The sequence below is a fragment of the Pinus tabuliformis genome, chromosome J (assembly GCF_031772625.1).
Source record: "Pinus tabuliformis cultivar Carrire ecotype Pingquan chromosome J, CPIR1, whole genome shotgun sequence".
In the NCBI taxonomy this organism is placed as follows: domain Eukaryota; kingdom Viridiplantae; phylum Streptophyta; class Pinopsida; order Pinales; family Pinaceae; genus Pinus; species Pinus tabuliformis.
In genome coordinates, this window is record NC_142295.1 from 154,325,671 (window position 1) to 154,351,965 (window position 26,295).

Genomic DNA, 26,295 nt, shown 5'->3' on the forward strand with positions numbered 1-26,295 from the left:
TGAAAAACTTGGGTGAAGAAATAAAAGAGGCTATTGTGGTTGAAAAGGTTCTAAGGTAATTGTCCCCCAAATTTGAATCTAAAGTGTCTGCAATAGAAGAAAAGGAAAATCTACGAATTCTTACTATGTCTCAGCTTCATGGAATTCTAACTGCTTATGAAATGAGAAAGGGAGGTCCATCAGACATAAGAGAAGCTGCTTTCAAAGCTTCAGGCAAAGGAGATTATTATGAAGCAAGTCACATGCCAGAAGATGAAGAAGAAGAATCAAATTTTGTCAGAAATCTTCAAAGGGGTTCTGGAAGGTTCAGAGGTAAGTTACCTTTTAAATGCTTTGCTTGTGAAAGAGTAGGTCATTATGCTGCCAGATGTCCTCACAAAGATAAGAATGACAAGGGAAAGGAACCTGTTAAATGGAACAAGAAACAAAATGAAAAGAAGAAAAGCTACTACACTCATGAAGATAGTGATGGTCTTTCAAATAGTGATGAAGATGAACAAGGTAATAGATATAAACTTTTAATGGCTTTTGAAGATGATGACTATATGGATGCTATAGATGTAGAAGGTTTTTGTGAAGAAATGAAAGATCTCAAAGTTTGCTTAGAAGAGAAGAGTGTTATTATTGATTCTCTACAATGTCAACTAGCTGAAAAGGAAAAACATCTTGAAAAATTGGAATGTGAGATTGTTTGTCTTAGAAAGGAGATTGAGAAAACAAAAGCGATTAATCTTAAACTTGTTAAAGGATCTGAAACCTTGGATGAGATTATCAATGTGCAGCGATCTCCTCTGATCAAGACAGGTCTTGGATATAATGGAGAAACATCTCAAGCATCTACCTCTGAAAGCTATCTTGATGCAGCAAGGAGAAGCGAGCAAAGGCCAAATAAAATTCATCAGGTGAATCAGGGACAGTTTACCTCAAGAACAAATAAAGACCATCAAGAAATTCGAGGACAAACTACCTTAAGGACAAACAAAAGCTACAATCAGCCTCAGGTAAAATCTTCCCAATTTGCTCCAAGAATGAATGTGAATAGAAGCTACAATCGGTTGGATGATAGATCTGATTATCGCAGAAGTTTCTTTAATGGCCAATGCTTTTCTTGCCATAACTTCGGTCGCAAAGCAGCTCAATGTGTTGCCTACAAGACAATCATGACTAGAGAAGCTCAAAAGCAAGGGAGAATGACTGGAACCATGAAAAGGACTTATAACAACTTTTCGGTTCTTGAAAATGAAGTTGAATGCTCTATTTGTAATAACTTTGGTCATGAAGACTCTGAATGCAGGAGCAGGTTCCGGAAGACAACTCAGAAGGAACAAACCTCAAATGTCAGAACATTGAGAATAAAGGAACCGCAACCAGAAAGATGTGGGATAGCCTTTTATTCAGAAGGTCAAGAAAGTCTATGGTACATTGACAGCGGATGTTCGAAGCACATGACAGGGGACAAAGAAAAGCTTGAGTCATATACTGCATTAGAAAAGGGGAAGAAAGTTTCTTTTGGAAACGATATCTCTGCAGCCATAAAAGGAAAAGGTGTTGCTCCATTGAAAGAGAAGGTCAAAGCTGGAAATGTTTTGTATGTTGATGGGTTGAAGCATAATCTTCTGAGTGTCAGTCAAATGTGCGATCAAGGAACAGAGGTAATATTTAGATCAAATGGATGTTGTGTTCGTCACCTTGATACAGGTAAAACAGTGATCAAAGGAAAAAGGACTCCAAATAATCTATACATATTTGAAGAAGGACCACAACAATGCTATTTGAGCAAGGATGATGAACACTGGCTATGGCATCGGAGGTTGGGGCATCTAAGCTTTTCACAAATAAGGAAAGCATGCAAATATCAGGCAGTTCGTGGTCTTCCAGATATCAAAATTCCAGACAACACTATATGCAAATCTTGTTAGTTTGGAAAGCAAACCAGAACTAACTTTCCAGAGAAGGAAGGATCAGCCAGCATACCTCTTGAGCTAGTCCATACAGATGTATGTGGTCCATTTAGGAAAAGGACACCTCGAGGAGAAGAATATTTGATATTATTCATTGACGATTTCTCCAGGTTTGTCTGGTTAGGGCTTATGAAGCACAAAGATGAAGCATTCGAAAAATTCAAATCCTTCAAAGCTTTGGTTGAAAATGAATCAGGACACAAAATTAAGTGCCTCAGATCTGACAGGGGTGGGGAGTTTACCTCAAACGAATTTTTCGATTTCTGTGAAGAACATGGGATAAGAAGAGAATTCTCTACAGCTAGAACTCCTCAGCAAAATGGGGTTGTGGAAAGAATGAACACAACAATCCAACAAATGGCTCGTGCTATGCTTGATGAATCAGGTACTCCCGCAACTTTCTGGGGTGAGGCTGCACATGCTGCGGTTATTATTCTTAACAAAACAAATGTCCGAGTAAACAGCACCCAAACACCTCATGAGCTCTGGAGTGGTGAGACTCCTTCGGTGAAGCATTTCAAAATCTTTGGGAGCAAATGTTATATTAAGAATACTGATGAGCAACTTGGAAAACTTGAACCAAGAGCAGATGAAGGCATTCTTCTTGGTTATTCTCCACATAGCAAAGCATACAAGTGCTACAACAAAAGACTTGGCAGAATTGTTGACACTATTGATGTAGTGGTTGATGAGAAGGGATATATTCCTAGGCAAGTTCATCATGAAGACATTGAAGAAGATGAAGGCTACCCTCAAAGGCAGAATGATGAAGAAGAAGAACCTCAAGAAGAACCTCAAGAAGAAGAAGAACCTCAAGAAGAACCAGAGGAGCAGACAAGAATAGAAGAGAAGACTCCATCCAGATATGTTCAAAAGAATCATCCAGAATCTCAGATTGTGGGGCAGAAAGAAGCAGGAATACAAACAAGAAGAAGAATTGCAGAAGCTTCAAGCTATTTGGCATTACTCTCTTCCACTGAACCACAAAATGTGAAAGAGGCATGCAAAGATGAATGTTGGGTCAAAGCAATGGATGAAGAACTTGAGCAGATCGAAAAGAACAATACTTGGGAATTAGTTCCTAGACCAAAAGATAAAAATGTCATAGGGACTAAATGGGTCTTCAAAAATAAATTGAATGAAAATGGAGAAGTAATTAGAAACAAGGCCGGACTTGTTTGTAAAGGGTATGCGCAGCAAGGAGGAATAGATTTTGAAGAGACCTTTGCTCCTGTTGCAAGACTTGAGGCCATCTGAATGTTCCTTGCTCTCTCAAGCTTTCAAAACTTCAAGGTATTCCAAATGGATGTGAAATCAGCCTTTCTGAATGGAGATTTAGAAGAAGAATTATATATTGAGCAGCCAGATGGTTTCATTCTTGGGAATGATCCAAACCTTGTATGCAGATTGAAAAAGGCTCTCTATGGTCTCAAACAAGCTCCAAGGGCTTGGTACTATCATTTGGATAAATATCTTCACAAACAAGGTTTTTCAAAAGGATCAGCAGATAGCAATCTCTATATGAAAGTTGAAAATAACAAATTGTTAATACTTGTTGTGTATGTAGATGATATTATCTTTGGTAGCAATGAAGAGGCTATGAGTCAGAACTTTGCCTTGGTTATCCAGAAAGAATTTGAAATGTCATTACTTGGAGAATTGACATACTTTCTTGGATTGCAAATCCAACAAAATGAAGGAGGTATTTTCTTGTCTCAAACCAAGTATCTCAAGCAGATCTTGAAGAAGTATGGCATGGAAGATTCAAAGCCAGTTTGTACCCCCATGGTTACAGGATGTAGCCTCAGTGCAAATGACGAATCAGCAGAAGTCCACCAACCCACTTATAGATCCATGATTGGGAGTTTGCTTTATTTGACAGGCACCCGACCATATATTATGCATGCAGTAGGAATTGTTGGAAGATTTCAAGCCAACCCAAAGGACACTCATCTTCAGGCAGTCAAAAGAATCTTCAAGTATATTCAAGGGACCCAAAACTATGGCTTATGGTATCCTAGAGATACATATCTCACTCTTCATGCTTACACAGATGCAGATTGGGCCGGAAGTGTGGATGATAGGAAAAGCACAAGTGGTGGTGCTTTCTTCATGGGTTCCAGATTAGTATCTTGGTTCAGCAAGAAACAGAGTTCGATTTCCTTATCTACAGCTGAAGCAGAATATGTGGCTGCGACATCTTGTTGCACACAACTTCTTTGGATGATGCAGACCTTGCAGTATTTTCAAATCACTTGCACTCCACCAGTCTCTATCTTATGTGATAATACAAGTGCAATCAGCATTTCAAAGAATCCAGTCATCCACTCAAAGACCAAGCACATATCAATCAAGTACCATTTTCTTCGGGAACAAGTGCTTGAGCAGAAGGTCAAGCTGGAGTATGTTCCTTCTAAGGAACAAGTTGTTGATATTCTCACAAAACCACTGCCCAGGGAAACTTTTGAATATCTCAGACAAAAGCTGGGAGTAGTTGATGCTTCATCCTGCTGTTGAAGCTTGTCTGTTCTACAAAAAAGTTGGTATACGCAAGTTACGTAAGGGATATCCGCGTACATACGCCGATTTATGTTGGGAAAGTCGCGTTTATGTTGTACGCATGTTGCAGAAAGCATATACGCGTGCATACGTTGTTTTATGCAGGAGAAGTCGCGTATATGGAGTTCTAAACAACAAGGGCAGACTCCGGTTGGAGAAGGTCTGAGATGGTTATGCCAGAATTATTCAGGCACAGTTTCAGGGGGTGCAGCAGGCACAGGTTTAGGGGGAGCAGCTTAAAGTCTCATAAAGCATTGTTGGCATTTAGATGCTTTTGGTTCTAGTACACAACTATTGTTGGTTTCAGGAGAAGGAGCTCAGAAGGAAATCTTGGTTGCTGATCTAAAAGATGTGTATCAGATGCTGCTTGTGACTTTCATAAGTCTTGGTCTAGATTAGTTGTCTCTATGTCATGTTTCTCTTCTGTGATATCTCTTTTATGGTGTCAAGGTCATGTAACGGCCTATGTTGGTTTCCCCACTATGCCTGGGATGAATGATGTAATATAATTGGTTTGTTCTAATGTATCCCCTCTTGGTTGGGAGTATGGATGTATGTATTGAGTCTTTTGGTGATAGGAAGGTCCCTTATGGTGTATAAGTCTTGGTTCTTTTAAAGAACATCTTTTGCAGATATTGCCTACAGTCAGGGGGAGCATGTTTTTCAGCACAGCCAAGCAGAGATATCAGCATGTACTCAGGGGGAGCACAGCCCTTTGCCCTTGATGAAAAAGGGGGAGAATGGTTCTAAGGATCTTGGGATTGCCATCAAGTCCAAAGGGGGAGATTGTTGGCATTATGAGACAAGTGTTGGCCTTGATGGCAAATCACACTGATGACAAATCATAGTGCAGAAGGATAGCAGCAAGGAATTGTTGATCAGACTACAAGTATTAAGAGAAAATATATACACGCTGGTTCACTATATACCAAGTCGCGTGTACACGCAGGTTGGCTTCAGTAAAAGAGCGTGTAAGTGGAAAACTTATCTTTGGTCCATGGAGGTTATTCCTTGGAAGTTGTGCCTATGGTTTTGGACCATGGTGTCTCGACGGACGTGTTGATCCCTAGTTTTGAAGTTGATGGTATTGGATTTCTATGGTTTTGGCTCTTGGTATTGAGCAAGGCCTAAGGCTATATAAGGAGAAGAAGATCATTAGGCAAAAAAGAATGGAAAAGTCTTGAATATCTGAAAAAGAAAGAGATATTGTATGCAGGTTCTGGGTTGCTTGATCTAAGCTAAGGAGAGATCACACCGGTTGATGGAAGACTAGATCTAAGGACTGATCGGGATCTAATGGTTTGAAATGCACTATTATGATATGGTTGATTATGCCTATTTCTAGATCTGCATACTGACGCAATGTCATGTTCTGGGTCTAACTGATGTCTGGCACAGCTGCAAGTTAAGAGAATTTATTTTTAGATCTGTACGCAGGTTGTCTTTGGTAAAAGCGCGTGTATACGCGGGTTTCTCTCATTGAAGTAGCGTATATCTTTTGAAGCTTGATTTTTGGGGTTGCAGTTGGGTCTGACTACTATTGCAGAGTTCTGTAGTCTGCTCTGTGTTCTGGTGACTGGTGTTGACAGGGTTTCAGTGGTTCAGTGACTCAAAGATTGATGATGCTAGTATTGGTTGTTTTGTGCTTCAATGATCCGTTATGAAAGTTGAATGAATGATTGTAATGTTGTGCTTCAGGAATATCCAGTCTGAAAATGTATGAAAAGTGGTACCTGAAGGAAAGAAGATTGTAGGCCAGCACCTACGTACTAGTATCTTAGCTAGTACAAGAGCAAAGGGGGTTGGAGCTCCCTTCCAAGGAAGTTTGGAGAACGAGAGAAGGTTGAAGCCTTCAGCAGGTTGTAGCCTGCGTACTGGTATAAGGCTGCACCAGTACAAAAGATTGTAAACTAAAGTTTCATATTAAAGAAAGATAGAGACGACTTGCAGCAGGTGGTTTTCACCCACATTGGGTTTCCACCTTATATCATGGTGTTCATGTGTGTGTTTTCTGTGTGATGATCTGTTCTGTTATACTGCACCTGTCTTACTATCATGGCTAATAATGTCCTGATGCATTTACTGAAGATAAGCTACTGAATCATAAGTTTTCTTGTTATACGCTGGTTTCTTTAGACACAGTAGCATGTACACGCTGTTTCACTTAACTGAAGTAGCGTATATGTTTCTGAGCATAAAATGAAAAAGTTTTTCTGATAATACTGATTCACCCCCCCTCTCAGTATTATTTCCAACATGTAATTGTTACTACAACTTTTCATTGCTTTTGGGATTGAGCATATACAGTGTGTGATTTCCTTTGAAACAAACAGACTTCCCTGGGTTGACAATTCATGTAGCACTTGGTTGCTTAAATTAATAAGCAATTAAAGTGACCAAAAGAGTGAAGTGAAAGGATGAACCTCAGTCAATCATCCATGTCTCATGATCTATACGTGTACTTAAAGAAGCCAAGTACACATCCCCACGTTCATCTGAGGTGGTTCTTGCCTCTGCAGAAGGAGCTTCATCAGATCCCTTTCCTTTGTCACGAGCTTTAGATTTATAGTCCGTTTTGTAGTGCCCTTCCTTTCCACATTTCCAGCACATCACCTTTACAGGTTTTCCTGGAGATTTAGATCTCCCACTTCATGACTTATTTTTGTTTCTATTCTGGTACCATCCTCATATAGACAAGGCATCACCATTCTGGCTCTCCATATTTTTCCGTCTCATCTCCTCCATCATTAAGGATGAGACTATTTCATCAAACTGCAAGGAAGTTGCTACCTATTGCAATAACCAGACTATCCCATGAATCTGGTAGAGAACACAACAAACTAATGCACTTATCTTCATCTCAAATTTTGATATCAACAGACAATAACTAACTTACCATAGTTTTAAATGCATTTAGATGCTTTGTCACTGAGTTTCCATCTTTCATTCTTAGGTTATACAATAGTTTCCGTAGGAAAAAATTATTCACCAGAGACTTAGATTCGTACAAAGTCCCTAACTTGTCCCACAAAGCCTTCATTGTAGCTTCCCTTAATACATTCAGCAATAATGAATCTGAGACACACAATCGTATTGTGCTCTTTGCCTTCCGATCTAAGTTCTTCCATTCTTCATTAGACACTCCCATTGGTTTATTACCCGGATCTACCATGATCCACTAATCTTTATCCACCAATAGATCCTCCATCTTGAGTTTCCACAACTCAAAACTATGACCATTAAATTTCTCGATCTCTATCTTTCCACTGCTCGCCATCTTCTTTCACCACCAGAATCGATCCCACAGATCTCCCACTAAACAGGGTCTACCATAGGCCTAAGCGAAACCCCTCAACAACAAAGGCATCCACTTGAAGCCAAAATAGCTCTGATACCAAATGTAGGTTTTAACCCCGTACAAAAATTACCTGCATACGAATTCTAAAACACCGAAAATAAACAATGCGAGAGCATAACACATAAAACACAGAAAATAAAAAATGCGAAAGCATAATGCATAAAACACATATACACAGAGATTTTCCCCTGGATCCAAAAATTGGGACTACCAGCTTGATTTTTCATGATGTTCCTTTCAATGTTACAATACTTATTTATACATGCCGAAGCATCTAATACCATGGACTAAAAACCATCACGTCCAAACCATGGATCGAAAACCATCATGTTCGAAACCATGTGAGAAAATCATGCGCAAAACCATAGGTAGGTCCACCCAACCTAATATAGGGTCCAAAAAAAAACTTCTTGGGGCGTTGCCCCAGACCCTATAAAAGGGGGCTACCCGCCACCCTCAAACCCCCCAGACAGGGCGAACTGCCACCCCCCATGTGACCCCTCCGGAAAGAATAACACAACCCAATATCAACAACCAGGGATAGACTTTGGAGAAACTTTTTCTCTCTTAGCCAGATTGGATATTCTAATAACATTACTGTCAAAAACAACTTAGAATAAATAGAAAGTGATCAGATGGATATGAATTAATCATCCTTCTTTAATGGAATTTTGGAAGAATAAATCCATGTGTAGCAACCTCTAGGTCATGAAGTCGAAATTCATGAAGATAATGTTTACAGATTTAAGAAATAACTTTATGGACTCAAACAAGCTCCAAGAGCCTAGTATATTAGCATTGACAATTATATGATCAAGAATGGATTTAGCATAAGCAACATTGAACAACCTTGTAAGAAATGGTGAATGGGCATGGTCAAATTTTGTTTATCTCTTTGTACGTGGATGATATCATTTATACTGGTAATTTTGAACTAGATCATTTTAAAGTTGGAATGAAGAAAGAAATTGAAATGATAGATATTGGTCTTGTGAAATATTTTATTGGCATAGAAGTTGAACAAATTGAGAAAGGGATTTTATTTATCAAAATAAGTATGAAAAATAATTTCAAAAAACATTCTGAATGGAAAGTTGTAAACCTGCTCCTACACTAATGGGGACAAGTACAAAGTTAAGTAAGGATGGCTAAGGATCATATGTCAATCCAACTCTATTCAAAAGGTTGGTTGGTCACCTTACGTATCTCGTAGCTGCAAGACTAGATATTATGCAAAGAGTTAGTTTGATTTCTATATTTATGGAGCCTCCAAAAGACTCACATTGGAAACCTAGAAGAATTTTTTTAAGATAGATAGAAGGAATTACAATTTGTGGCATATTGTATGCAATGACCCAAAAGAAGGATTTGGTTGGACATACTAACAACGCTTTTGTTGGAAGTTTAGATGATAGGAAGAGCACTTTTAGTTATGTGTTTCATCTTGGTTAAGGTGTGATATCATGTGCATCTAATAAGTAGCCTATTGTGACACTTTCAGCAGCGAAAGAAGAATATGTAGTAGCCATATCAACAAGATCCGAAGCACTACGGTTATGAAGACTTTTGTATGTAATTCAACAGAAAAAATAAGGATCAACAACAATATACTGTGACAACACCTCAACCATTACACTATCTAGGCATAGTGTGTTTCATCAAAAGAGGAAACATATTGATACAATATACCATTTTATTAGAGAACTTGTGAGTAATGGAGAAGTTTAGTGAAAGCCTTGTAAATCGAGTGATCAGTTGGACTATATATTCGTAAGCCATTAGTAAAATATGTATTTGAGTTTCATAGAGGAAAATTAGGTGTTGTAAGTCTAGCTAAGACTTAGACGAGTAGCCATGTTTTCATTGTGAGGATTCATGTCTTAGTTTATTGGTTGTAATTAAGGGGGAATGTTAAAAACAACTAATTACTCTTGCATGAATAGTAGTCCAGATTTAGATTCTAAGTTGATTTGAGTCAAGTGTGTGTCAGTTCGAGTTCATTCTTACATTGGGAAAGCTTAAATTTAGTGTTTGTTTGAATTTTGAAGTTAGTTTGGGTGATTTTTAGTTGAGTTTCTAGTTAAAAAGAATAATACTCAACATTGGTTTCATTTGAATCAATCAAGTTTGTGTGATCAATAGAGAGAGCAGCAACTTGTGTGTTTTGTGTGTCAACTTTTGTGTGTAACTTTTGTGTGTTTCCTCCTCTTTCCTTCCATCAATGATGATCAACTAAGTTGAACTCTACAAGGAACAAGAAGTATGTGTAATGCAACACCACATAACTCAACAATAATCAAGAAGCGTGTGTAATGCGAGGCCACATATTCTTCATCTGAGATTGGATAGATAAACATCTAGGAGGATTAGTGTAAATTGTTTATTTTATGGATGTGTTTATTTTAGAATAAAGTTTTTGGAACTTTAATTTAATTATTAGTAATTATTTGGTGGATATTAGATTTAACTTTCACAAAATATTTTAGAATATTTTTAATAATAATCACAAATCAAAAATTGAGTTTCATCTCCAAAGTAGTTATGTTCTTCTTTCCCTTTTAATTAAACTCATTAACAATAATAAAAAATCATATGAATATGAGTTGTGATTTTTTTGGACATGTGTATTAGTAAGTCATGGTATTGTCTCATGGCATTGTTACAAAACCTATTTACAAATTAAGAATATCTATGATTAAGAATCTTGCTACATGTTTTCTTTCAAATGCATATCAACCATGAATTGTAAACTAGTTGGTTTGTGGTGGGTATAGTTCCCACTAGGTCACAAGTTCAAAGGTTCAAATCTATTAAAGATGGGACCACCTCTTGGAGAATTAAACTATCCGAAAAGACATCCAAGTCGGGCTTCTTTAGTCTCAGCAAATTAATTTTATTTATAAGTATTAATAGTAAAGTAATTTAAAATAAAATTATAGTTTAATTAATTTATATGTTTTTTTTTTAATTTTTTAATGAATTGATATCTATATTTACTAACCATTTAATTTATATAACTGTGCTAGTAATACGTAATTTAAGCTTGTTCAGTGTAAAACTAAATATATTCACAACAACAAACATGTTTCCTTAACAATATAAAGATTCAATAGTTAAATCCATATCCTATCATTGTGGTAAACCTTTCTATAAACAATAATGCATCCCTTATGACATTAGTAAATTTTTATATTCATTAGTCAATTAATTTTCTATGTTTTTAATGAATCAATATCTATATTTACTAACCATTTAATTTATATAACAACACTAGAAATAAAAGCTATATATAAGTATATCCACAACATCCAACACACTACCTGAACAATATTATGATTCAATAGTTTAACCATATCATTCAGATAGGACTTACTATAAACACTAACACATCCACTATAACATCGGTAAACCTTTATATTCATTGCATCGAGAGGCGAATTCTATAGCACAGTATGACCCCGATGTGTAAGTATGTCACGTCCTTAACAAATAATAAAAATATTTTTTACTAATGTCGGCCAAAACATTAGCTTGAACCTTAAATTATATATAATTTTGTAATCGTATTAATGGACTAATATTAATTATTAAAATATCACTATGTATTATTATATATAATTTGAATAGATAATAAATTATCTCATGCCTTTAATAGTTCCTTTATCATATAGGTAAATTTGAATGGATCATAAATTCACCTTTAACAAAAAACTTTACCACATTTAAATTCCAAATTAGGTAAAATATTAAACATCTTTACTCAAATTTACTAAATTTAATAGCATCTCTTAAATCAAAGGAAACACTTTATCCTGCAACTCAAACCCTAATGGAGGCAAAGCGGTGAAAACCTAAGGAAGTCGGGACAAAAGTGTGGACAACCGACGCAGTCCAGTCCAATAGAACTGTCAGCGGCCAAAGCAGAAAAGGAATGACAGAAAATGTCAGGAGGGGAGAGACCCCTCCTACCAAGAAGTGGCGGCAGGAGACAGAAAAAGCAACCAGGAGTCAGAGGAATGGAAGAGCACAGGGCCGGTGATAGGAGCAGCCTAGCAATCAGGCCGTAGAGGAAAGTGCCTGCCATGTACAACAGAGAAACCCAGATATGTGATCCCAGCGAACAAGCTGGAAAAGTATCAAAGTTACATGAGGGACCATGCCCTTATCTGCAAGTTTGTCAGAGTCTGGCCGTCGGAAAGGGACCTCACCAAGTGGATACAGCAGAAATGGTAGCCTCAAGGCCACATCGAGCTCAAGCTGGGAGTGAAAGGCTTCTTTACGGTAATCTTCTTTAACCTGAAAGATAGAGACCAGGTTTTTGATAATGGCCCGTATTTTTATAATAATGTCGGTCTGTTCTTGCGTTTCTGGGAAGACTGCTATAACCCAGACAAAGAAACCTTTCTGGTTGCTCCTGTCTGGGTCCGTCTATTTGGGCTTCCCATAGAATTCTGGGACCCGGATATCCTGGAAGGAATATGCAACTCAATAGGACGCTTGGTGAAAATAGCAGATACTACAAAGAAAGGTAGATACACCTCATATGCCAGGATGTGTGTCTACATGAACCTAGCAAACCCCATCCGCAACACTATAGAGCTTGAATACCATGAAGAGAACTGGCAGCAAAGCATAGACTACGAACATATTCCATTTAGGTGTCGTAGATGCCATACCCATGGCCATCTAGCAAAGGAATGCCCAATAACCTGGGAGGAAGAAAAAATCAGAGGGCCCCAAAGAAAAAAGAGAGAGTCGGATCAGGAGGAATTCCAAGAGGTGAGAAACAAAAAGAAAGCCAACAAGGAACCCCCCCAAAGAGATAGGAAAGGCAAACAACCTAACACAGCGAAACCAAATAGTTTCGCTATACTGCAGGTAGAAGAGGATGAGGAAGATCAGCACATGGAAAATCAGGAGGATAAAGGCTCAGACTGCAGTGAAACTAGTGAAAGGATCCTAGCTAAAAGAAAGGCCCCGAGTGAGACACAAGAACAGGAGAAGGAAACAGAGGAACAAACGAATCAGATGGAGACAGACTAGGAGTCCAGTAGGGAGGACCTAAGCCAGGAAGAGGAAGTGTTGGAAAATCTGTTGCATGAATGGAAGAACCTGGATGAGAGGTTTATCCCCGAAGATCAAAAGAAGCTATATACTGAAACCTTCCAACAATACAAAACCAAATTAGAAAAAGGCAAAGCCCCAACAGCAGAAAACCAAGAGACTCAAAAAGAAACCAGATCAGACCATACTTGTCAAGATAAAGGGGGGGGGGGAAAAGAGGAAGAAGAAACATCAAGGACACCATACAACTCATGGGAGAAACCCTAGTCAACACTCGAAAAGTAGTCCCGCTATCAGTGGTGTTCCAAACCCTCTCTCAAGTTAATCAATGATTTTGACCTCATGGAATATCAGAGGCTTAAATAGTAAAGGAAAACAGAGACATCTGGCAGCACGACTCAAACAAGAAAAACCTCAGATCATGCTTCTCCAAGAAACCAAAATCCCAGGATAGAAAATGGAGGAAATCCTCAATAAAATAAAACCAAGATACGAACATGTCACTACAGACCCCAAAGGCAGTGCAGGAGGAATAGCTATTCTCTGGAACCCAACTGAAGTCCTCGCTGACTAGTGGATAGGAATGCCAAGAATCCTCACTGGGCGATTCAAACTAATAGGACAAAGTGAATGGGTTGTAATCTCAGCTGTCTATGGGCCCCACACTCGAGCAGACAGAGACCTGTTCCTCACTCAGCCGACTAAGCTCCGAAGTTTACACCACGAACAAAGATGGATCCTAGCTGGAGACTTCAACTTAATTGCTTCTCGAGAAGAGAAAAAAGGTGGAATAAACAGGGAAGACACAGAAATGGAAAGATTCAGAGAAGTGCAGACAGAATTAAGAGTAGTGGATATCCCAACCATCAACGGGAAATTCACATGGAACAATAGAAGAGGCGGTTCCAAACAGAATGCTTCAAGACTGGACAGATTCCTCATCTCAGAACACATAATTGAGCTAGATATCTTCTATGAAACCTTTATCCTATCCTCAGCAAGGTCGGATCACTAGCCAATAAACTTGGAAATAGCCTTAAATAATCAGAGAAAAAGGAGACCCATCCAGTTTGAGTCCTTTTGGCTCCGAGCCCCTAACTTCCTAGACAAAGTAAGAGGTTGGTGGCAGGACAACAAAAGTGGAAAGGAGGGCCTCAAAAAAATGCGCTCATTTTAGCAAAGGCTCAAAGAAATTAAAAGAAAAATTAAAAAGTGGAACAAGGAAGAATTTGGCAATATCCAGTAGGAGCACGGCAAACTCCAATCCAGAATGGAAAGAATCCAGCAGCAAATCATCTTGGAAGGCCGAATTCAGGCTCTGGCAGAGGAGGAAGGTAGAGTAATCACCCAATTAGAGGAAAGGCGAAAACAGGAGGAAATCTCATGGAAACAAAAATCCTGAATTCAATGGCTCACAGAAGGTGACAAAAACTCCAAATTCTTCCACAAAGCCATGATAAATCATCGCCAACACAACAAAATTTTCTCCTTGAAAGACAAGGAAGGAAACAGAGTGACTCAGGAAGATGAAATTGAACATCTATTGGTGGAGCATTTCAAAGGTATTCTCTCTGAACCAAATATCAACAGAGCCGAGGACATATACAAAATCAGCCACCATATTCCCAAGAAAGTCTCTAGAGATCGAAACCTGGCCCTTCTTCGGATAATATCCAAGGATGAACTGGAGGAAGAAATAAACAAAATGGCTAAAAATAAGGCCCTAGGACCTGATGGCTTCACCATAGAATTTTATCATGCGACTTGGAGCTTCGTTGGAAATGATCTACCTAATCTAGTGGAGGAATCCAGGTGCTCCAAACGCATGCAGCAAGGTTTGAACACCACCTTCCTGGCGTTAATTCCAAAGTCTGGCTGCCCAGATGAACCGCAGGGTTTCAGGCCCATCTCCCTATGTAATGTGGTTTACAAAATCCTTGCAACTATCATAGTCAACAGGCTTAAGCCGATCCTGCCGGATCTCATTGCCCCGGAGATAACTGGCTTTGTCAAAGGAAGGTAGATCGTAGATGGCATCATAGTAGCCTAGGAAGTGATCCACTCCCTGAAAAGCTCCTGAGCCCCAGGCATGCTTATCAAACTGGATCTGGCCAAGGCGTTTGACAAGCTTAGCTGGATCTATCTGGAAGGTCTCCTAAAAGCCTATGGATTTGATCAACGATGGATAAAATGGATCCTGTCTATGGTTAGCTCCCCCGTCCTGTCAATTCTCCTAAACAACTCCCCCTCTAAAGCTTTCACTCCTTCCCGTGGGCTAAGGCAGGGCGACCCCCTGTATCCTTTCCTCTTCATCCTGGTTGCAGATGGCCTAGGCAGATTGGTTAAGGCTCAGGTTTCCAAGGAATAGATAAAAGGCCTCCGCATCTGCGGAGAAGATGTTCCGGTCTCCCACCAGCAATTTGTGGATGACGTAATGCTTTACGGTTAGGCCACCCTAAAGGAGGCCCAAAGAATTATCAAATCCCTATCTCAATTTAGCAGAGCCTCTGGGATGGAAATCAATAAAGATAAATCAGAACTGTTCTTCTTTAACACCTCCTTGGCAGTCCAAAGGTTCCTAGCTCGTACTCTAGGCTTCAACAGAGGATCCTTCCCTTCCAAATACCTGGGTATCATGTTACATGAGCACCAATTCCGGTCGGCCAACTGGAAACTTCTTATTAAGAAAATCCAAAATAAAATGGAGAACTGGACTCACCACTCGCTAAATGCCCCAAGTCGGGTAACCTTATTGAAATCTGTTCTGCAGGCCATCCCAAATTACCAGCTCTCATGCCAAGCAATTCCTAAGGCTGCGAACCAAAAGCTGGTCTCCCTGTTTATAAATTTCCTTTGGCAAGGGACTAGTAAAAATAGAAAGTGGGCCCTTATCTCATGGGAGTGGCTCTGTCGGCACCCTAAAGATGGCGGTCTTGGACTCTGCGACCCCTTCGTCCTCAATCAAGTAATGGGCGCGAAGCTCTGGTGGCAGTGGCTTCAGGGGGGCCCTGACCTGTGGAAGATACTTTGGGAAAGAAAATACGATGAGATAGGGGAAATTGAAGACAAACTGAGAAGCACGACAGAGACGAGAGGTTCTGCAATATGGAACCTAGCTAGAGGCAACAAGGATCTGAAAAGGGAGCATAGTTTCTGGGAAATCCAGGAAGGAGACAAAGCTAGATTTTGGGAGGAATCCTGGTAGCAAAGAGACCGTCTCATTCAAAAAGACAACCTCCATGTCATCCTTACCTTTTTGTCCCAGGCAGGGGCTTCAACTGTTGGCAACTTCTGGAAGCTCGACGAGGCAGGATATTGGCGAAATTGGGAATTTAAAGAAGACTGGGTAGGAGCACCAGAAATCGACAGATGGCAGGATTACTATACAGAGATGGCTTCTCGGAAAATAGCAAAGAAAACAGGTTCTGACATTCTCAGGTGGGGCAAACGCATACAAGGAAATTTCATTATAGCAGAACCCTACCACCTTCATAACAACATCAACCATCATACAGAATACAATCAATGGAAAAATATCTGGGAAATTAAGCATTGGCCTAAAATTTCTTTTTTCATTTGGACCATTCTACACGGTAGAGTGCTCACCTGGGACCAAATTCTGTGGAAAGGAAGCCAAGGCCCGTCCCGTTGTGCCCTTTGCCTCTCCTAAGAGGAACCCATGGAGAATTTGATGAACTGTTGCTCCGTCAGCTCCTCCCTATGGAACAACCACTTCAATTTGTTTGAGCGGCAGCACCGAAACCAGCAAAATATCGTAAGCACAATCATAAATTGGCCAAAAAAACCTTACCTGAACCCGGCCATTAACCATGCCTGGCTCCTCTCCGCTGGATTCCTCCTCTGGAATATTTGGAAAGCCCGAAATGGGGCCATTTTCAAAGCAGAAACCAGAACTACCGCAGCAATCTGGGAGCAAGTCATCAGAAACCTCCGAGAAAAAATCCTTTCGAAATGCTGGAAGGATGAGGACTGGAAAGTCTTGACTATGGAAGAAACTATCCTGGAAAAATTAGAGGTCAGAAAGAGTATGGTAAACCACGGGGATTCTCGAGCAGATAAGGCCAAAGAGGTGGCTAAAAGAAACCAGTACAGATGCCCTCCACATGGATTCACAAAATCAAACTTCGAAGGAGTTGCAAAGCACAACTCAGGCGAGGCCGGAATTGGTGGAGTCTTCACAGACGCAGAGGGAAACACTCTCAGAACTTTCGCGATGGATTGTGGGGGAGCTTCGAACAATGAAGCAGAGCTGCACACCATGAAAAGAGGACTGGAAATAGCTCTCCGGGAAAAATTTAAACGACTCCAAATCGAGGGGGACTCAAAGCTGGTAATTGACATGTTCAGGAAGCTCCAGCAGCAAATCCCAGTGGAAAGAATCAGCAAAAGCTGGAGAACCGCTTGGCTAGTAATCGAAATTGGAAATCTCATTCCAAAAATTGACTATCTCCTCCCAACTCACACCAGGCACGTAGGTAACAAGCCGACAGATTGGCTTGCAAATTGGGGTTGTTGGAACTGGGGCAAGGAAATCGATAGCGAGGGTCTGCCTCATCTGCATCAGGAGGAGAAAAACCAACTCCAGCAACTGCTAAACGATGATGCAGGAGGGAAAATCATGGGAAAAACGAACGACCAAGATTAGGTAGCACGCAGCGGAGGCGGAGATAATCTACATCAGCAAGGCTCGGACAGCTCCTACGTGGGAAAAGGCAGAGGGGTAAGGTAGGCACATGACGGGCAGGTGACGGGGCATGGCTAGAATGGCTGAACAAAAGGAGGGGACATGCAAGCTGAGGCATCAGTAAAGAAAGATCTAGAACCAGCTCCAGAACTCAAGATAATGGGCAGCGGAAGGACGACAAGTGGCAACAGGAGTCAAGTTAGGCTACGGCAAGAGCAGCCGGATAGAGAAAGGAATGATGAAGCATGAAGTGGAAAGGACAATCCATGCCACTTTCCAAGATGGAAAAACCACTTTGCGTGATGAAAAAATAAATGGACAAGCGGATGCCGGGATTTCTATAAGCCAAGTGGCGGCATGCTCAACAAGACATCGACTTAATAAACTTGAGAAAACAGATGGCAGGCTCATTCCGCTCGGCAAGAAGAACGACAAAGAATGGAAAGACGCCAACTCACCTCTGCGACTAGCCCTCCTCATCAGCCTCAGTAAGAAAAGGTGGTAGGCCCAGAGGAAAAATGGCTCCAAGAAGGACCAGTTCTAAACATAAGAAGGAAGTCGGCACTAGTAGTCACTCTAAGAAAAGAGGCAGAAAGCTCAACTTCGACAAACTCCTTCACCTGATTGATAGTTACATGACTGGTATTTATCCTGAGGTCTGCGCTCTCATCCATGAATGGGAACGCGAGCTAAGGGAATAAAGTGCGAACCAGAAGATTCCCTGTGAGGACTGGGCTATAATCTCTGACCTGCGCACTTCCAGAGGCAGAAACTTGTTATTCAATAGAACGTTACAATTCTACTGGATCATGAAGCATGTAGTTGGCAAGGCCATGGAGGTTAACCAAGCGGTGCGCGAAGAGGAGGATGAAGAGCGCAAGCAAGCAGAAGAACTCCTCAAACGCCAACTGACGGAAGAATCAGCCTCCATAAAGAACATTCTCTTAAAAGAACTTGCGGCTGTCCAAGTGCAAGTTTCCAGAAACCATCTGCTGCTAAAAAACATGGAGAAAATGATGCTGGAGCTCAAATGGGCCATTGAGCAAAAGATCCTGAAGCCGGGTGCTAACGACTCTAAGCCTGCCCTGGTGAATTTGTCGGATGAAGATTAGTGGTGTGTTTATTTTCTATACTTTTTTGTGATGAATCTGAACTATATCTGGGTACCTTTCTCTGTTACAGTAGTTAGCCTCGCTTTGAATAAGCAGAACAATGGTTATGATAGGAAGAAGGAGTTAAACATTTTTAAATTTTGGTCCGGCTTTCAGGCCAAAAGGTGGCGGTCTGGTTTCCCTTGGGCAGGATAGCCACCGAAACTCTAGTTTAATTGAATTTTGATGTTTTATGGAATGAAGAATGCCTAACCTTACAAAAAAAAAAAAAAAAACTTTGATTCAAAACAAAGAATAGAAATCCTACTCCAAAATATTTTAATATTTCTTTTGATTAAATATTTCTAAAATGATTCTTTAAAGGGAAAAACCATATCCTATGGATATATTAAAGTCCGTAAGGAAATCAATATTTCCACATCAAAGTTTTAATATTTGAAAATATTAATTTGATGTAGTTTTATTATAATTTTTGCTATCATGCCATACAAAACATTATTAAATCTAATATTAATATTATTAAATTTAATAACTTGGATTAATACAATATTAAATTTAATATGATATTCAATTTGTTATATTATAATATATATCAATATATCATTATATATATTAACTCTAGATATATATGTGGAGGGAAGAACAAAGACATAAAGTGATAGAGGTGGAGATATAGAGGGAGTGGCAAGGGATAGATGGAGATAAAATGAGGGAGAAATACATAGAGAGAGAGAGAGAGAGAGAGAGAGAGAGAGAGAGAGAGAGAGAGAGTAACAATGGAGAGGTGGAGTGAGAGTGTGCATGTTTTTGGGTGAGATAGAGAGACAAAGAAGGAGAGATGGAAGGAAGGGGGGAGAGAAGGTGGGAAAATGAGAGAGAGAGGGAGATAGTGATAGAGTTGGAGGGTGAAGAGAGACAGAGGAGGGAGAGAGATAGATGGAGGTGAGAGAGAAAGGGAGAGAGAGGAAGAGAGAGAGAAGGAGGGAGAGAGATGGAGTTGGAGGGAAAGAGAGAGGGAAGTAAGAAGAAATACATAGATAGAGAAAGGTGGAGAGAGAGGGAGGGAGTCATAAGGGAGATAGAAGGAGGGAGAGAGGAGAGTAGGAGGGAAGAGAGATAGACGGGGGGGAAGAGAGAGTGAAGGGTAAGAGAGAGAGAGAGAGGAAGAGGGATGGAGAGATATATAGATATGGAGAAAGAGCGTGTATTCCTTTGGGGTGATATAGAGAGGCAAAGGAGAGGAAGAGGAAGAGAGAGATATAGATGGTAGATGAAGAGAGGGAAGAAGAGAGATATAGGGAGAAATAGATAGATATGGAGCATGTGTATGGGTGTGTTTGGGGGGGTGAGATAGACAGACATAGAAAGAGAGGTGGAGGGAGATATAGATATAGATGGAGGGGCAAGAGAGGGAAGAATATTTATTGTACTATATGCATTTATTTAAGCGTATATGATGATTTCTAATCCTATTGGATTTCTTGCACTAGATGCATTGATTTTAGTGTAGATGTTGATTTTTAATTATATTTGATTGTTTGCAGTAGATGCATTGATTTCATTTTAGATGATGATTTCTAATCATATTTTATTGCTTTCTCTAGATGCATTTATTTCAACATAGATGGTGATTTCTAATTGTATTTTATTGCTTGCACTAGATGCGCTGATTTTAGTATAGATGATGATTTCTAATTATATTTTATTGCTTGCACTAGATGCATTTATTTCAGTGTAGATGTTAGATTCTAATCTTATTTCATTGCTTGCATTATATGCATTGATTTCAATGCAGATGTTGTTTTCTAATCCTATTTGATTGCTTGCATTAGATGGATTAAATATTGTTAATCTTGAGACTTTAATTATTAAAATTAGTTTTTAAGATTAGATGGATGGGGGACAAAGGCAAGAATATTTATTGCACTAGATGCATTGATTTCAATGTAAGTGATGATTTCTAATCCTATTTGATTTCTTGCACTAGATGCATTGATTTCAGTGTAGATTTTGTTTTCTAATTATATTTGATTGCTTAAATTAGATGCAGTGATTTCAGTGTAGATGTGGATTTCTAATCCTATTTCATTGCTTGCACTAGATGCATGGATTTCAGTGTAGATGTGGATTTCTAATCTTATTTAATTTCTTGCACTACATGCATGGATTTCAATGTAGATGTGTATTTCTAATCCTATTTGATTTCTTACACTAGATGTATTGATATTAGTGTAGAAGTTGATTTCTAATCTCATTTATCTCATTTGAATGTTTGCATTAGATGCATTGATTTGTGGATTTCTAATCCTATTTGATTTCTTACACTACATGTGTGGATTTCAATGTAGATGTGTATTTCTGATCCTATTTGACTTGTTACACTATATGTATTGATTTTAGTGTAGAAGTTGATTTCTAATCTCATTTATCTCGTTTGAATGTTTGCATTAGATAAATTGATTTGAGTGTCTATGATGTTTTCTAATCCTATTTGATTGTTTGTAGTATATGCATTAGATGTGGTTAATCTTAAGGTCGTAGATCATTAAAAAAAATATTTTCCAAGATATATTTAGTAATAGGTAGATGACACTACTAAGAAATAATTAGCTGTGAAAAGTAACGATACCTAGAATTAAAATGAAAAAGAAGTGCAAAATCAATCCTCCTACAAAGTGAAAATTAATCCTTAACAAGATCGTCTCCCTTCTTCATAACTAACTAATTACTAATAAACAATTACATATATTCAGAATTACTAATAGAGTAATTTCATACAACGATGTATTCAAAATATTTATAAGAGGAAAATGTATATTTATAAACATTAAAACAAATCAAAACATTCTTGAAGGAGGTGTGATAATTGTTTGGAGAAACAAATAATGTAAATATTTTATAATCTGGCCACACATTAGAAAAAATAAAAAATACATTATTTCTTGACATTGAAAAATAGACTATAAATAAATAAAAAAATCATTAAAATATCCTCGAAGGAAATAAATTATTTCAAACATAAACAAAGAAACAAATTATTTCAAGAGTGTGCATGTTTTGGGGTGAGATAGAGAGACAAAGAAGGAGAGATAAAAGGAAGGGGGAAGAGAAGGTGGGAGAATGAGAGAGAGAGGAAGATAGTGACAGAGTTGGAGGGTGAAGAGAGACAGAGGAAGGTGAGAGAGAAAGGGAGACATAGGAAGGAAGAGAGAGAGAATGTTAGAGAGAGAATGAGGAAGAGAGATGGAGTTGAAGGGAAAGAGAGAGGGAAGTAGGAAGAAATACATAGATAGAGAAAGGTGGAGAGAGAGAGAGAGGGAATGATAAGGGAGATAGAGGGAGGTAGAGTGGAGAGTAGGAGGGAAGAGAGATAGACAGGGGAGAGAGAGAGTGTGAAGGGGAAGAGAGAGGGAGAGGAAGAGGGAGGGAGAGATATATAGATATGGAGAAAGAGTGTGTATTTTTTTGGGGTGATATAGAGAGGCAAAGGAGAGGAAGAGGAAGAGAGAGATATAGATGGGAGGTGAAGAGAAGGAATAAGAGAGAGATATGGACAGGTAGATAGACATGGAGTATGTGTATGCATGTGCTTGGGGCTGTGAGATAGAGAGACATAGAAAGAGGGGTGTATGGAGATATAGAGGGACGAATATTTCTTGTATTATATGCATTGATTTCAGTGTATATGATTATTTAAAATCCTATTGGATTGCTTGCACTAGATGCATTGATTTTAATGTAGATATTGATTTTTAATTATATTTGATTGTTTGCACTAGATGCATTGATTTCAATTTAGATGATGATTTCTAATCATATTTTATTGCTTTCTCTAGATTCATTTATTTCAACATACATGTTGATTTCTAATCGTATTTGATTGCTTGCACTAGATGCATTGATTTTAGTATAGATGATGATTTCTAATTATATTTGATTGCTTGCACTAGATGCATTTATTTTAGTCTAGATGTTAGATTCTAATCTTATTTTATTGATTGCATTATATGCATTGATTTCAATGTAGATGTTGTTTTCTAATCCTATTTGATTGCTTGCATTAGATGGATTAAATGTTGTTTTTTTTTTTTTTTTTTCTGAGGCAAGAGTAGTGCCTTCTATATCATTAAGCCAACAAGAATTTACATAGAATACAAAAGTCCATCTAACATCGTGGACCTCAGCAAAAAAGGCTAACCGCCTAAAAAATGACCTTCAACCTAACAGAGAATGCCACCTAACACTAGACAATGTGTAGAAAGAAAGCGCCTAGTGGGCAGAAGAACAAAGGATTACTGCAAAGCCATCCAGACACAAGCTCACCAAACTTGCCTTTAGATAAATAATCATCCAAACCCCCAAGCCATCTAGAGAGATTCCCTATGAAATCAAATGAAGTTTAATGGTCCAGCCCACCAAAGAGCACGCTCATTCCCGAATGTAGATCTGCTCCACCGGATCCAACGGTCATGCGCCATATTGCACAGTACTAGGTATCTGAACAATAGCACCCAAGGAGGGCGGTTTAAATTTTCTCTCTCCTACCACTTGTAGGATCCCAAATGTGACCACTCCCAAAAAACTAAAACCACTTTCTGCTTAAGTGTCGTGCGATTGCTAGAAAACCACTAGTGTAGCTAATTTCCTTTCCACCAAAGAAAAAAGAGGAAATTGTGGTTACCGTAAAAGCCATGCTTTCTCTCCCACACATTCATTTTTATGTGTTTATAATGAAACTATAGATTGCTATGAACCTCTCTATGGTGCGCTCACTTGGAGAACTGCGAAAGCTAGTTAATGATAACCAAGGTTTTCCAAGGCCAACCTCTGAAAACCCGACTAAAGAACAAAGGTGAAACTTTCTGCGTTATAGTCATTTCATACACTCCTCCTTTGCGTTGTTAGCAAATATGTACATATCCTCTGTAGCTTTCTTGCTATAGAGAGCCTTTAGTCTACTTTGAGGGAGCTCCTGCCACTTTCTCAATGCATTTCCTTCAGTGCAGCTCACTCCTTGGTTAGCCAGGATATCCGCTAGCTTATTGGCCTTTCTTTGCACGTGGTTGAAACTAACTATGTGAAGACCCAAGAGATGACTTTGAATTCTTTATAAAACCCTGATGAGCCTCCAATGTTTTGAAACTTTCTCTGGTTCAGTTCCACAGCTAATTCTTTTCATCGAATTGATGGCTAACTTAGAGTCTACCTCAATAATAACATTGAAGCGGTTTTCCTGCTTCAGAAGCTCTAAGCCTTGTTCCAAGGCCATTAATTCTGCCATGTTGTTGGTGGCTTTGCCTAAATGACCATGGAGGATGAACATGATGATTGCTTCTTCGTCCCTTAAAACCCCTCCAAAACCAGCAATTCCCGGGTTCCCTTTCAAAGCACCATCAATGTTCAATTTCAAAAAACATATCATAGGAGGATGCCAAAAGTCCTTCTCCACCTCCCTTGTGATTCCTGTCCTCTGCAGGATTTGAGGAATGAGCCCCTGCAAACCCAGATGTCTGAGAATTCTTAAATCTGCCTCCGAGGAAGGATTCTTGGGTTGATTGTGCACTGTGGAGCTAACAGTTTCCCTAAGTTCTTTCAAGGTTAGCTCGAACAGTCTCTAAGGGGGATTTTTTTCATCCTTGAAAATTCTCTTGTTCCTTTCTTTCCAAACATTCCATATAATGAAGCTTGGTGTTAGGGCCCAAGCTAAGCTGAGGAATTCATTGTCTGAGAAATTTCTGCTCTAATTGTTAAGGGTGTTAATGATACTCCCTTTATCCCTATCAGACTTTTGAAAAATGATGGCGAAAGAATCCCATAACCAGGAGGAGAAAATGTAGTTGTTGAGAATATGCTCCATTGTTTCCTCCTGAGCTTTACAGAGCTGGCAAATGGAAGGCCCCAGAATGCCCCTTTTTCTAATATTGTCCCAAGTCAAGATTTTCTTTTGAAGAACTAGCCACATGAAGAGTTTTATCTTCATCCACCCTTGGTGCTTCCAAAGTTTCTGCCAGATTTTATCTGGAACATGGGAATCCAGCTCTAAGAGAATACTTTTTGCTTCCTTAAGATTAAAGGTGCCTTCTTTGTTGTTGCCCCATCTTAGCTGATCCTGCCCCCCTGCTACTAAGATCATTCTTTGATCCAATATTCTTCTAAGTTCTTCTGCTTTTGTTTTCAAGGGTCTATTGTCATCACAATTAATGTTCCTCCAGACTCTCCACTTTTCAGGATTCAGAGTGTGATCCCAAAAATATTTTACCTTACCTAAACCTTGGATGTCTGTTTCATTCTTAAGGCTAAGAAAGTCCTCTTTTAGCAATATTGGTTCTTGTTGCCATCTATCCTCCCAGAATAGTGCTATATCTCCCTCTCTAATTTCCCAGAAGCTATTATTTTGTACAAGACCCCTATTCTCCCAGGATTTATTCTAGATGTATGACCCTTTTATAATTCCAGACATTCTTATGAGATCACTTGATTGCCAGGAGTTGGCATATTTTTCTTTCCAAATACTTGCCCATTGAGCATTTGGATCATGAACCCATCGCCACCATAGTTTGGCCCCTAAAACTTTATTGAGAATCTCCTGGTCATCCAAGCCAAGGCCTCCCTGGTGCTTGGGTTTACAGATTTTTTCCCAGGAAACCAAGGCCCATTTCTTCCTAGTCTCCTCCTTACCCTAGAGAAAGTCTCTTTGGATATTTTTGAATTGCTACAGAACTCCTTTTGGAGCTGGGAGAGTTGATAACATAAAAATGAGGATAGCTTGTAAAACTGCCTTTGTAAGGACCAACCTGCCAGCCAGATTTAAAGCTCTGCTAGTCCATTTTCTGACTTTGTCCTACATCTTATTGATCAACAGTTCCCAAATGCTTCTGTGCATCGGTTTGGCAGTAAGAGGAACTCCCAAGTATTTTGAGGGAAGGGAGTCTTGTTGAAAACCTAGAATTCTGGCGATATTTCTCTGTATAGCAATATTGGTGTAAAAAAAAAAAAAATTGATTTAGAGAGATTAGCTTCCATACCTGAAGCTTAGGCAAAGACATCGAGGATGTTTTTGTAGGCTGAAGCTTCTTTGGCTGTGGGGATTCCCTGTAGCATTGTGTCATCAACAAATTGTTGATGTGTCAGAGCCTGACCATTCTCTATAAGTTGTAGGCCCTTGATCTTACCTATTGCTTTAGCCTGTTTGATAGCTCGACCCAGTCCTTCCATCATAAGAATGAAAAGAAATGGAGAAAGTGGGTCTCCCTGCCTGAGGCCTCTAGAAGGAATGAAAACCTCAGAGGGAGAACCATTCACCAAAATTGAAAAGCTAGAGGAAGTCACTAGGGCCATTACCCATCTCACCCAATTATGGTCAAAACCAAAGGCCATTAGAACTTTCTTGATGTAGGACCAGTTTACCTTGTCATAAGCTTTGGCAATGTCCAGTTGCATGATCATTCCCGCCTGCCTCTTGCTTGTCAGCGAGTGAACCACCTCGTGAGCTTGAATAATGTTATTTAGAATTTGTCTACCTTCCACATAACCAGA

At 39.3% G+C, this 26,295-nt stretch overlaps 1 protein-coding gene across 1 annotated transcript; it reads left to right on the top strand.

Moving 5' to 3' along the window:
- Positions 1-16,948: 16,948 nt before the first annotated feature.
- Positions 16,949-17,608, top strand: LOC149226093 (uncharacterized). Its single transcript, XM_089380101.1, has one exon. The coding sequence runs from the start codon at positions 16,949-16,951 to the stop codon at positions 17,606-17,608; it is 660 nt and encodes a 219-aa protein (XP_089236227.1).
- The last annotated feature ends 8,687 nt before the right edge of the window (positions 17,609-26,295 follow it).

What these genes read in the sequence shown, in the direction of transcription:
- LOC149226093 (XM_089380101.1), top strand. Translation starts at nt 16,949, where the DNA reads ATGGAAGAAACTATCCTGGAAAAATTAGAGGTCAGAAAGAGTATGGTA.